Source organism: Euprymna scolopes, chromosome 6 (genome assembly GCF_053919585.1).
Source record: "Euprymna scolopes isolate OS-2025 chromosome 6, ASM5391958v1, whole genome shotgun sequence".
Classification (NCBI taxonomy): Eukaryota; Metazoa; Mollusca; class Cephalopoda; order Sepiida; family Sepiolidae; genus Euprymna; species Euprymna scolopes.
This window is the reverse complement of record NC_136487.1, coordinates 96931310-96944893: the sequence shown is the minus strand read 5'-3', so window position 1 is coordinate 96944893 and position 13584 is coordinate 96931310. Positions and strand designations below refer to the sequence as shown.

The 13584-nt window shown below is 30.2% G+C and overlaps 1 protein-coding gene across 1 annotated transcript in view; it reads right to left on the bottom strand.

Annotated features, from left to right (window-relative positions):
* Window positions 1-5464: 5464 nt before the first annotated feature.
* The window catches only part of LOC145277812 (uncharacterized), a 184668-nt gene continuing 176548 nt past the window's right edge, over window positions 5465-13584 (bottom strand). The window contains exons 4-6 of the mRNA XM_080129695.1: window positions 12610-12780; window positions 6510-6591; window positions 5465-5773 (exon numbers count right to left, since the gene is read on the bottom strand). Of these exons, the coding sequence (XP_079985821.1) occupies window positions 5605-5773; window positions 6510-6591; window positions 12610-12780 (422 nt within the window). The 3' untranslated portion in view covers window positions 5465-5604. The remainder of the gene's footprint in view (window positions 5774-6509; window positions 6592-12609; window positions 12781-13584) is intronic.

Sequence of the window (13584 nt, the reverse complement as noted above, 5' to 3'; positions counted from 1 at the left end):
TCTATATAAGAACCCGGTACGTCCAAGGATAGAATACTGTTGCCACATCTGGGCAGAAGCTGCTAGAAAGGACTTATCATACCTTGATAGAGTTCAAAATAGACTTCATAGCCTCGTAGGAGATGTCCTTTTCTTTTCCCTGCAATCTCTATCTCACAGAAGAGATGTTTCGAGTTTGTCTCCGCTTTATCGTTATTTTCATGGAAAGTGTTCGACTGAATTTCAATCTATGGTCCCCTCTTGCCAAACTCTCACAAGAAACACTCGTCTACCCGAAAACAATATCAATAATTCCTTCCACTCTTTATCTGTGCCTAAACCTAAACGTAGATTCCATGAACAAAGCTTCTTTATTAGAACTGCACGCCTGTAGAATTGTCTTTCGTTTTCCTGCTTTCAAGCTCACTACAATATGGTTGTCTTCAAGTCCAACGTAAACAAGTTCTTGATGAGTTGTTCCACTTAAGTTAACAAATTTCCCGAATTTCCATTACTAACGATTACTATATTGTCCAATTGAATACTGTACACTCTTAACCCTTATCCTCGAGTGGTCTCTGGGCATTGATAAGTGTTTATGCCCATGTAAAAAAAAGCAAAAAAAAAAAAAAAAACGCTCGGTGGATAAAAAGTGGGTGCTCATTTTACGTTCAATTTATATAGAAAAGTAATCCCGCACTCTAAAATGTCAATTTTCTTTTTTTTTTTTTCAAATTTCTTCTTTCATATTATTTATAAAGGCTGTTTAAACATATTAGGCCCCCAAAAGTAGATCTTCATTTTTAAGGGGTTAAAAGACGCTGGGTCACGTCGTAAAAATTTACCCTTTTTTAATTAGAAAGTTAAGTTTGTAATTTATAAGATTTACGTGAAAAAAGAAAAAACGTGTAAATTGTGAAATTTATAGAGAGAGAGGAAGTAGATCTTCATTTTTCTTTACGTGTTAAACGACGCTGGGCCACACCGTAAAAATTTACCAATTTTTGTATAACCGTTTAAAGAAAAATACAACAAACAAATAAAATTTTTTCAGTTTTTCGTAAGTGTTTTTTTTTTTTGTTTGAATATTTAAAAAACAATAAAAACATTTTTCTATCTACACGGAGTTATTTTTTTCAAGCAAGAAACTTATTTTATTTGATGTATAGTTTGTTTGTTTATTCGCAGTTTCCAAGAGCATATAACTCTAAAATAAGTTAAAAAAAAAACGATGTTGGAATAAGAATTCCAAATAAATAAAAATAAATATGTTATCAATATAATTATTGTTTAAAATTTATTAAATAACAATTTTCAATTGAAACTTTAATTAAAACACTTAAAACAATTTCCTCGCTAGAAACATTAACTATGATACTGCTATTTAATAAAAACCGATTTTTCTTAATGTAATATGCAAATGAGATGATCTCGTAATTGTATATTTTGCAAGAATCATACTATGTATGGAAATAAACGGAAAAAGTAAAGTAAGAAACCTTTTGTATACAATAATCATATTGTGAACAAATAAACAAACATACGAATTTATATATATATAGATGAATAATTTGTTATTACTACGATAACAAGAACCATACCAATGCGAAATCGAGTTTTAAATGTTCGGTAATCGACTTTTATGATATAATATTCTATAATAATATTCTATAATATATAAGATAATATTATAAACACAGAGATATCTATTAATTGTATAATATTTTTAAATTAATGGATTTTCTATAAGGGTGTTTGGACATCGGGATCTATACATAAAAACAGAGATATCTATTAATTGTATAATATTTTTTAATTAATGGATTTTCTATAAGGGTGTTTTGACATCGGGATCTATACATAAAAACAGAGATATCTATTAATGGTATAACATTTTTTAATTAATGGATTTTCTATAAAATACACTTAAAACATAATTAAGATTACAACTTGAATTTGTTATTCGGACGACAAAATATCAAACAATATTATTAACAAATAACGTTAAATCTACTTTTAGAAATGTCATAATCATAATTGCTTTATAAATAACTCGTTGTAGAGACGTGACATTTTCTCGGTTTCCAGTACATTCAAATTTCTTGTGTCCGTATTCCTGCCTTATAATCACCCACTTTTTTGTCATGCTTAGTAAGTAAGCTAAAAGTGAACCGAGTTTCATTTAATAAAACTGAAACAAGAATTAAGCAAGGAGAAAACAATTCTTACTAAAGATATGAGTTATTTCCCCTTTAACAGACTATTTAAGCATTTCTACACATTTAGAAACATGCCATATCGGATTAAGTATTTTTGAAAATAAATCTTAGCGAAATTAATCTAAGTAAAAAAACAAAAAAACAAAAACAAAAAAAAAACAGTGCAATAATGATGAATCGATACTGGTTATTAAAAATCAAATTTAACTTGTCAGCTTGAATCCTGTGTAAAAGCTTGTAAAATCTGGTTAACATTATTTTATATATAAAATGTTCACAAAGGTAACCCTTGTTCATTTCACACAGACAAAAAAGCAAATTAAAGACAAAAAAAAAAGATAATTTACACATTAGTACAAACAATAGAACGACTTTTATCAAAAAGAATTTATTCAATATTTTGGACACTTATTGCAACTATTTCAAAATAAGAAAGAGAAAAAAAATGATGATTTAATCAACAAAAAACAAAACAAAAAATAAAAGCAAGTATTTACAAAATTGAACTATGCATGCCCCACGAAATCTCCAAAAAATTCCAGTGAAAAGTTTGTAAAAAATTGTAACAAAAATCAACAATTTACATTTCGCTTTCAACGTATCGATAAATTTTCAAATTTCATTTTCAGAATTTTGTCTATTTTTTAGAATTGGCTGAAACTTTGAACGGAATATTTTAACGTTTACATTCTTCCTTTGTCTCGCTTCTCATTGTTTGCTAATTTAGAACGAAAATGGGATTTCATGCCGTTTTTTCTTTTTTAAATTAATATTACTTAAAAATACAACAACAAAATAAACTCTAGAAAGATCAATCTAGTGTAACAACAAATTCAACGTAAAGACATTTACTTAAGAATTCTGATAATACAACTGCTGATTGATCTTTAATATTAATTTTTAAAACATCTCAAGCTATAAAACAATTTAATGAATCAAATAGTATTAATCATATTAACAATAAACTTTATTAAGAATACGAAATTTATTTACTTGTAAATGTTTTCCTAATTATTATATATTAAATATGTTTAAACAGATTTGGCGCATCCCGATTCGATCCCGTAATAATCATAGCTGACATAAGGAAAATGATTTTAGAAAATTTGACTTAAGTATATTTTGATCTTAATAATTCCTTATCTGATTATTTTTGTTTGAAAAAAAAGAAAAGAAAAATATTACAAACTGCAAACTGTTTTAAAAACAATTAAATTTTCATATGTCTAGGTTCAGTTGTTCATTTGACATAATGAGAGCATTCAGCTTTATAAAGTAGGGATCAAGGGTAAGTGGAGAAATCTAGGGAAAATGTGACGCCCTACTCTGCATTTTTGTATTAACTAATAAAAAGGGAGCTTTCAGGTTATCCTCGGTTATAACCGACCACGTTTTTAGTATAATATGTGAATAGTACACTTATTAATCTCGTGTTTAACTTATATTACTGGCCGTTACAAAGTTTTCATTGTAGAGTCTCAAAACGTGATCGTAACCCGTTTTAAATGGGTTATTTTCCTGCTAGGATGAAAGCCGCCAAAATACAGTTTTTAGATTAGTCCCATATATGCACCATGTAGTCCAACCAGATTCGTATTCAACTGTTTTCACTTGTTTGAAAATTGTCCTATGGGTCGTGAAAATAAAATATTTGTTATCTGCTTGCACTATTAAACCCTTGATAACTAATGCACGTAAAATGGAATATTGTTAGCAGGTTGAAATCATTCGGAAGATCACGATTCAAATGAAAGCGACAAACACTAAATGCCTCGTGACGTTGTTTCAAAAAACAAAACGTTCATCTTTTTTTTTAGATTTGTTTGGATCACTGTTAACATGGCATTATTGCTCAGAGGTATTTATTTACACGTGATATTCGTATGTATATTCAATCTATATATAAACATTTTGTGTATGTGTATGTGTGTGTATGTATGTGTGTGTGTGTGTGTGTGTGTGTGTGTGTGTGTGTGTGTGTGTGTGTGTGTGTGAGAGAGCCGTTACAGTTTGCCAATGCCCTGGATCTATGTACAAGAGTGTGTGAATGTAAGCGTGTAATTACATATTTAGAAAGAGTTACAAATGTTGATATTGATTTATAAAATACATGTTTTTGTGTCAATTTCATTTTTAGATACAAGCGAAGATAATTACGAAATATATATTTTCAATCCAATATGAATATAATACTTTTTTGTTGAGGCAAAAGTATATATGTACGTAGATGTAAAAATAAAAACTAACAGAAGCTTAATATAGGGAAAGACCACGCAAATTGACATCCATTATATATATATATATATATATATATACATATACATATATATACATATATATATACACATATATGCATACATATATATACATATATATATGCATATATATATATATATATATATATATATATATATATATATATATATATAACGGCAGCATAAAGAATGGATATACATTTCTACCTCTTGAAAATGAGAGTTGCTCCCGAAAATATTTGAGGAATATACCATCTACAGTCGAGAATATACCATCTATAACCAGGTAAATAAATATTTATGGAAAACTATTGAATTATTATTATTTATCTGTTTACAACGACTGAATAATTCCTGCATTGATAAGCCTTTAAACACACCTATATTATATATATATATATATATATATATATATATATATATATATATATATATATATATAAAATGCATATACATAATATACTATATATAACAATATATATATGTATATATGTGTGTATATGTATATATGTGTATATATGTGTGTGTATATATGTATATATACCTCTCTATCTATCTATCTATATATATTATGGTCTTCCTTTTTATCGATTTTCATAGCTTTTGTCTCTCATTAAAAATCATGGATAAAAGCAAAAGTTGAAATTCGCAAAAATTGATGGCTACCAATACTGTTATTAAATATGTAGGTATGTATTATTATTATTGCGTGTGAAATTTTTAAATGTGTAAATTACATATGTGTAACGTATCAAAAAGGTATGCGTGAATAATTTATGTCTTTTACGTATTAGTATCATTTTGTACCTGTTTATTCGTTTTTATTTTCTGTGTATTTGTTTTATCATAATAATGTTAGAAAATAATAAGGAACAAGACAAACATAAATGATTGGTAATAATAATAATAATAATAATAATAATAATAATAATAATAATAATAATAACAGTTATATATAATGATATTGATATAAAGCCGGTTTTGTGTTTAGTAATTTCCTTGATTTGTTGAAATCACGTTCAATTCGCGATTCTCGACAAAATCTCGTTGTACGCCCTTTCAGAGACAAAAGCTGTTTGATGGCAACAACTTTGGTAAAAGTTTCTGTTTTTATTTATTGTTTCTCTTCTTTGCTTTATCTTCTGCCAGTCTTAGATGGCCATCTTTTCAGGATCTTTCTCCATGTATTCGTGGTAGTCGCCATCTTGATGAGGTAACATGAAGGGGATCTGCGAGAGGCTGGACACGCGGCGGCTGTATTGATCTGAACTGTAGAATGTGGGGACAATGTTGAAATTGGTAAGCACTTCCGAAGACAGCCTTCAAAAGGGAAAAACAAAGAAAGATAATTAAAATTAAGACAAACTTGATCAAGTCAAACTAAATGACTTCGAATGAATTTCTGTAAATAAGAGAAATAAATTAGAAATAAATATTCAGTAAACAAGTAAACACCACAATTTTATCTAAAATTCTTGCAGGAACAAATGCGCATTAAAAACATTATATATATATATATATATATATATATATATATATATATATATATATATATATATATATAATTCTATTTGTTTATAAATTGATTCCCTATGAACACAATATACTTTGATATTTTCATGATATCCTATGAAACTTGAATTTATTTTGGATTTCATTAAGGCTCAATCACTCATCGATTAGCATTATTGATGATATTTTGACCTTATTGAGTACATTTTTCTCGGACTTCTTGTATTTTACGAAAATCCCTTCATAGCTGGGATGGATATTTTGTGGTGATTATTGAAGACAACTTTATTAATTATTTGATTTAAAAAAAATTACGAAGTTTTTTGTACAATAATTCACGCTTGCATTATTCACACTTAGATTCAAAATTCTTCCTTTGGCTTTACGGGTTACTGTTTTATTAATTAGTTCAGTGACAGTTGCCCGATGATGCTAAACTTCAGGTAAGGTCGTAGCTAAAACATGTATGCACATATGTAGTCGAAAACGTGTGCATAAATAAAAATGAATTGAATGAAAAATATTTATTTGACATAATATTTACCTTTTCTTCTTTAATCCGACTTTTAATTTCTTGTCCTTATAAGTCACGGACTCTTCCACTTGATATGGGGGCGGTTCAGTTACTGAAATATGAAAATAAAAATACTTGATTTACCTCCATCCTCTTAAAACTCTGTCGATCTTGTTTTTGTATGTGTTTTAGTTTCCAGATGGGATGATATCATTCATTAAATATTAATCCTGCAAAGTTCCCAACGATACTAATATCGTAATGCAAATGGTGATAGCCGTGCACACTGGATGATGTCATAAAATGATGATAGGCAATATATTCTTTCTGAACGTAGACGAACTGTCTCGATACCTGCGAGCCACCTAGTAAACTGTAAAAATAATTGTTGATCTCATGTGTATCAAAGCTGTTGTAGGTGTATAAAATAGCGAATGACCTTTTGGCCAAAACAAGGTTGCTTGAACGTAAGAAGTCTTAGAAGAGCTAAAAATAACCCACGTGAGTTGAGTAACAAAAACTGATTTAAAGATGAGTAATTATCACGCCAGACAGAAGGAGTAAGTTGAGTAAGACGTAGCAACGTTGTGGGAGATGTGTTAGAATGACAAATGATATAACACAAAACCATATTGCTGTGTATGTCATATGCTCGTTCTCCCTTTTTTATAAAAAATGTTTCTGTATATAAACTAAAAATTATACTTATTTCAGATGATGTCAACCTTTATTTTAATCAACCAATGTAATCGTACACTAGATGGAGAAAGTTCTGGGGCGAAGTAAATGCTACACCAACGCAGAAAACACAACTCTCATCCCTATACAATAAACAAAATTTATCAGTGGGTAAGAGGATGCGCTAATTCCATGAAAAACGTGTCTGTATATAAAATTTAAATAAAAAACTATACTTATCTAAGATGATGCAATGTCATCCTTTACTTTAATCAATAAACGTGATCAATAAAAGTATATCGGATGGCGAGGAAAGTTCTGGAAAGTACAAATGCCAAATACCCAGGGAGACGGAAACAATAATACAAGGCAGGAGACATCAAAGCACTCGTCGTACATATAAGAATGCCGCCAGAACATTTTATGTATAAAGCACCTCATTATCATCCATATAATAAAAGTGGACGGGTTGGTTCGTGGTATGAAAAAGAGGAGGTATGGGAAGAGGAATAAATGAGAATGTGAAAAAAAGATAGTAAGCAGAGTAGTAGCGCTGTTGCTGTCAAATCTTTCAATGCTAGCCGGCATCATCCGTTCTCTATCTTTTCATTTTTCGATTTAATTCTTATTTATAAGTAGAAATTAAATTTGAAATTGCAATAACCTTTTCAGAAAGGAATGCTTTGAATATTTTTTTAATGCTTTGAATATTTTTTTAATGCTTTGAATATTTTATTTAATGCTTTGAATATTTTTTTAATGCTTTGAATATTTTTTAATGCTTTGAATATTTTTTTAATGCTTTGAATATTTTTTAATGCTTTGAATATTTTATTTAATGCTTTGAATATTTTTTTAATGCTTTGAATATTTTTTTAATACTTTGAATATTTTTTAATGCTTTGAATATTTTTTAATGCTTTGAATATTTTTTTAATGCTTTGAATATTTTTTTAATGCTTTGAATATTTTTTAATGCTTTGAATATTTTTTTAATGGTTTGAATATTTTTTTAATGCTTTGAATATTTTTTAATGCTTTGAATATTTTTTTAATGCTTTGAATATTTTCTAATACTTTGAATATTTTTTAATGCCTGAAAAATGTAAAATTTGTTTAGCAATGTGTATTTGTATGTATACAAGTGAAGGATATATATATATATATATATATATATATATATATATATATATATATATATAGAGAGAGAGAGAGAGAGAGAGAGAGAGAGAGAGTATTGAATTAAATTAAATTATAAAGCGTTCGGGTCAAGATCAAAGTGTAGTATATGTTCTTCAGATGATACACTTCAATTTCTTGTTCTCTGTCAGTGGAGGAGAAATCCTTCATGACTGAGACAATTTTATTTTTGTTCCTTTTCTCCACATTAAAAAAAAAACGACTCTGGTGTTTGACTCTGTCCCGTGTTGAGGCATTGTAAATAGGAACATACAGTTAGAAATAAGCGAAATATTATTTCAACATTTTAAAATTTAAGACAGACAGAAACAGAAATATGTTAAAGTTCGATACGCAATGAGTGATCAAAAGTTTTCTTTATATATATATATATATATATATATATATATATATAAAAGTGAAATTGTCTGTCTGTGTGTGTATCTGTGTGTCTGTGTGTGTACATTTCCCTACGCAAAAACTCTGTCGATTTTAAGTCTACAGCCTCGAAATTTAGTATACAGGATACTGAGATTTGGGAAAATCGATGTGATCGATTTTCGGCCAGAAATTTGACAATTAAGGGGTGAAATATGACTTTTGAGAACTCTACCAAACTCCTCCGACAATTTTCGGTCTAAACACTTGAAATTTTAGATACAGGTCCATTGGAGATGGGTCTTACTTAATAACTTGATTTGAGCCTAAAACAATAAATTTTAAGAGGTCATAATAGGGGTCAAAGTGTTAAAAACATTGACCACTTTTTTTTTTTTGCTCAACATACATCTCCAAACACCCGGGCAACACTGGGCACCCATGCTAGTATATCTATAAAAGTGAACGTGTCTGTGTCTGTCTGTCTCTTTGTGTATCTGTGTACATTTTCCTTCGCAATAACTCTGTTAATTTTCAGTCTACAGACTCGAAATTTGATATACAGGGTACTGAGATTTGGGAAAATCTACGTGATCGGTTTTCAGCCAGAAATTTGGCTGTTAAGGGGTCAAAGTTCAACAATTTTACCTTTGAGAACTCTATCACAATTTTGGATCTAAGCACTTGAAATTTTAGGTATAGGTTCCTTGGACATGGATCTAACTTAATAACTCAATTTGAGCAAAAAACGATAATTTTTAAGGGGTCATAATAGGGGTCAAATTTAAAAAAAATTGACCGTTTTTTTCAGCATACACCTCTAAACACCCGGACAACGCCGGGCATCCATGCTAGTATATATATATATATATATATATATATATATATATATATATATATATATATATATATAGTTTTTCCTGTATATGATTGAATAAAAGAGAGAGACAGAGATAGAGTAGTGAATATAAATTGTTAATTGGCGTTGTTAACCTGAAATGTTTCCATGGCCAATTAACAATTAACTAGTCGATATTAAAAGTTCATATTTGTCTTTAAAAATTCACGCTATTCAATTTCAATTAAACTTTGTTTGATTATAATCAAATTAATAATTATTAATCCGTAAACGTTAAGCTAGCAATAATTATGATTGTCAACTTCAGTTTAAAGTTCATAAGCATGCATGCAAAAACAGAACTACATTTTGGGAAAACGTTTGTTAATTTAAATTCATATAGAAGACACAAGCCGGCAAATTCATCAAACATCATCAGTTGGGTGCGCTTTTTTTTTGTAGGTCGTTCTGAGCTATTGCAAATGTATTATTACTAGCCTTATTAATTTGTAATGCGGGTCATTATTTGAAGTTACACTTTCATGGAATATTTATTCTGTTTATAACATATATAAATTGTCTAATGGGTTGATTTCTTCAAATCATTCTGCACTGCTAAAACCTTATTATATCTCGATTGTTATTAGTACTGTATTATATTTCAACCGGCATGTATTACGCCATCTTGTTTTAGCTTCATCGCCATCTTAATGTTATTAAATTTTTGAAGACTTTATAATCTTAAGAATAGATCCTGTTTAAAGCGTAAAGCAAAGTTATTCAGCTTAAGATGAATTATAAGTGGCAAACAGAAAATATTGGTTTTTAATCAACACGACTTGCAAATGCAAAACTGAAAAATAATCTGGGATTTTGTTAGAGGCGGTGGTGTCTCTTAAAGTTGTTGCAACCATCCTGTAATCAGAAATTGGTAAGATCCAAGAGTTTGTAAAAAGGGTAATAAGCAGGAATCCGACACCAAGTAAAGATTTAAAACATTAACACGTTCTATGGTTTCTTTTTAATGTCTTTTAAAAATAATGTAGCTAGAGGTGAGTGGGAAATCATCTAAAACAGCTTAACAAGATGAAGTTTATTTGTGAACTATACACATGCGCCAAAGATGCATGCGTGTACGTGTGTGTTCGTACATGTATATTTTGGAAGGTGTGCGGCTTGGGGCTGCTTGGAGAGGGCGTGTTGAAGCCGAGGGACTCAGCAGCTTAAAACCATTTGGTTGAAGTATCAAACCTCCAAACCCACTTAGAATTGGAGTGTTAGGCACAAGGGTGGGGTACAGTGTCAGCTATCGCCACCTTTATCAATAGATCTAGAAAATGACGCATAAACAACACGGCGGTGTTTTGGCGGGAAGAATAAATTGAATTCCCAAAAGAAATGCGGCCGCAACTTCACATTCTTCAAATATGTTTACACGTCTTGATCAAAGAAGTCGTAATCAGTTCTACGCTTATTTACCGAATCTTTTTATATAGCTTCCACCGTTCCACTCTCTCACTTATTTTACGTCAATACAACGTTTCATCGAAATCTTTATTTAGCTTCTTTGTGGTATTTGAACTAAAGTAGCCGACTATAGCCGGTTAACACTTATAGTTATAAACTTTCAAAATTACTCGTTTATATCTATATAAATAAATGTGAATTATTGTCTGTGTGTCTTTATAGCTGTCTTCTTTATTTAATCAGCTTTTCTCTCTCGTTCGAAAGATATTTCCTAATGTATCGCAGATAATTGGAATAAGTGTGACTTGCAGGAATGTTTCGATTCTACTTAGAAAGAGATAGGTTCATTTTCTCCTGATTTTCAATAATAAGAAAAATCAAAGTCATGTAAAGCTATGATAAAGCCTTTGCTTGACAGTGCAACGTGCAGCTCCGCTTGAACGAACTACTGGTGAGTTTTGCTACAGAAGACCAGACATGCAAGATTTTGTTTCTTAATTTAGAAAACTAAACTGTTTCAAATATAAAAGTCACATCTAGATAATTATTTCGTAGTTTAATAGGTTAAATAAATGCGGACTTGAAAATATTTGCAGTAGATTAGATTGTTGATCATATGAAAAAAGAGTCGATACGAATAAAAACGTGTGATTTTCATTACATTTGTGTGAATTGTTGCACACCGCAGACTTTTATAGTATATTCACCAATTTTTACTTATTTATAAACAACGTACTGTAAACAGTTCATTGTACATGATTAGTTGAATAAAAGTTCCTATTTAATCCCCATCTGGATCTCACTTTTGTAAATGTTTATATATATATATATATATATGATAATATATATAGAAGATATGATAATATATATATATATATATATATATATATATATATATATATATATATTATCATATCTTCGCCTGTTAATACTGCGTGTATTGATTATAGTCTATCAAATCTTAGTAAGTACAAGTTAGTCCATCACCGCAGTCACTGAGGATGTATTTTATTGTCTGTCTAGAATTTCCCCAAGGACAGTAGTTTGTTGTTGATGGCGGTCTTTGCGGCTCTTGCTCGGTTCCAGATCACCCAGTTCTTCTTTGGGAGAATAATTTCCACGTAGGAGATGTTCTTTGGGTTATCGGATAGCTTCGTACAAGTAGCTATTCGAATCGTTTCATCCATCAATATGAGTCCACCGAGTTCTCAATTAATTAACACTTCTCCACAGCGTGTGATCTAGCACTAAAGACGAGCCTTCCTTCATGAGTGCTAGATGCAACCCAGACTTTTGTATATGCAGATTTATTATTAGTTCTCATTCGATCTGCTTGACGACATATTAACTCTTATTTGTAGGTTATTTAATATTGATACACATTACTTGTTGGAAATGATTTATTTTATGTATTAGATTAATTGAATACAAAGTGGAGGATTGCATACGTTGCCATATAGTATTGATGTCAAAATGACCACGGAATTTGAACTCTGCATCGCCAATTCAATAGTCCGTGCAGATATTATATTTACCTGGTTTTGCTTTCACACTGTAGTTGTATCTCTCTTAGTATTCGTCACTACTTACCAGCGTATAAAGAGGTTTCAGCTCCTCTTCTTGGTCCATCCAGGAGCATAGGTTGACGAAGATCTGAAGAGCTAACCAGCGAAGAGGTCATTGGTTGAAGTTGGTAAACGAGAGTCATACCGTTGGTATTGGCAATTAAAGTTCGAGGTACACCGAGTCCGTCAGTGATTTCTGAAAATAATTAATATAAACTTAAGTTTGTGTAAGTAATGAAATCTATTTATGTGATTTTATAAGTAAAGATAATGAATTTCTGAATGACACAATGTTGTATAACAATCCCAAACTCGCCCGATAATCCGTGGGGAATACTATTAACATGAATCATATGTATTCAGGTTTGAAAAGAGGTACTAAAATGTCCATACTTTTTACATGGGAGTCACCGCTTATCAAGGCCCAGAAGCCACTCAATGACAAGGGTTACCGAGTGAACACCGTGATAAACAGTAATGGTGGAAATTGTGTAGAAATTGATTCCACACGTGGACAGTTGTAGGAAGGAAACTTTGCTCATGGAACTTTAGAAGATCGTTTCTTCAAGCTAAAACATTATTACGAATTCATAAAAGTGAAGCACTTCACATCCATCCAGGTGTAGCGATATTAGAGGGAATGTCTAAATAGTCTTAAAAACTTAAAAAATTTTTCCACATAATGTTAAATTAAGTAGTGGAATGGAAAATTCCAGTAGAAGTTAAAAATTCGCATTAGAACTATGTATCAGGATATGACGTTACGATCAGGAAATCCGAAATAAGTGACGAAGAAGACAGAAACAGTTTCCTATTAAGGCATTTTATCCGGCGTCTTTATTCGTTGATCTGTTTTCGTTCACCATTCCAAGAATCAGTTGCAGGAAAGTTCACACTATGTTGTAAAAGACTAAAGCAACAAATAATTCAGCTGCCATGCCATCACTATGACTATTTTTTAGTACGAAACATCACTATCTAATGAACTAACTACTTACAT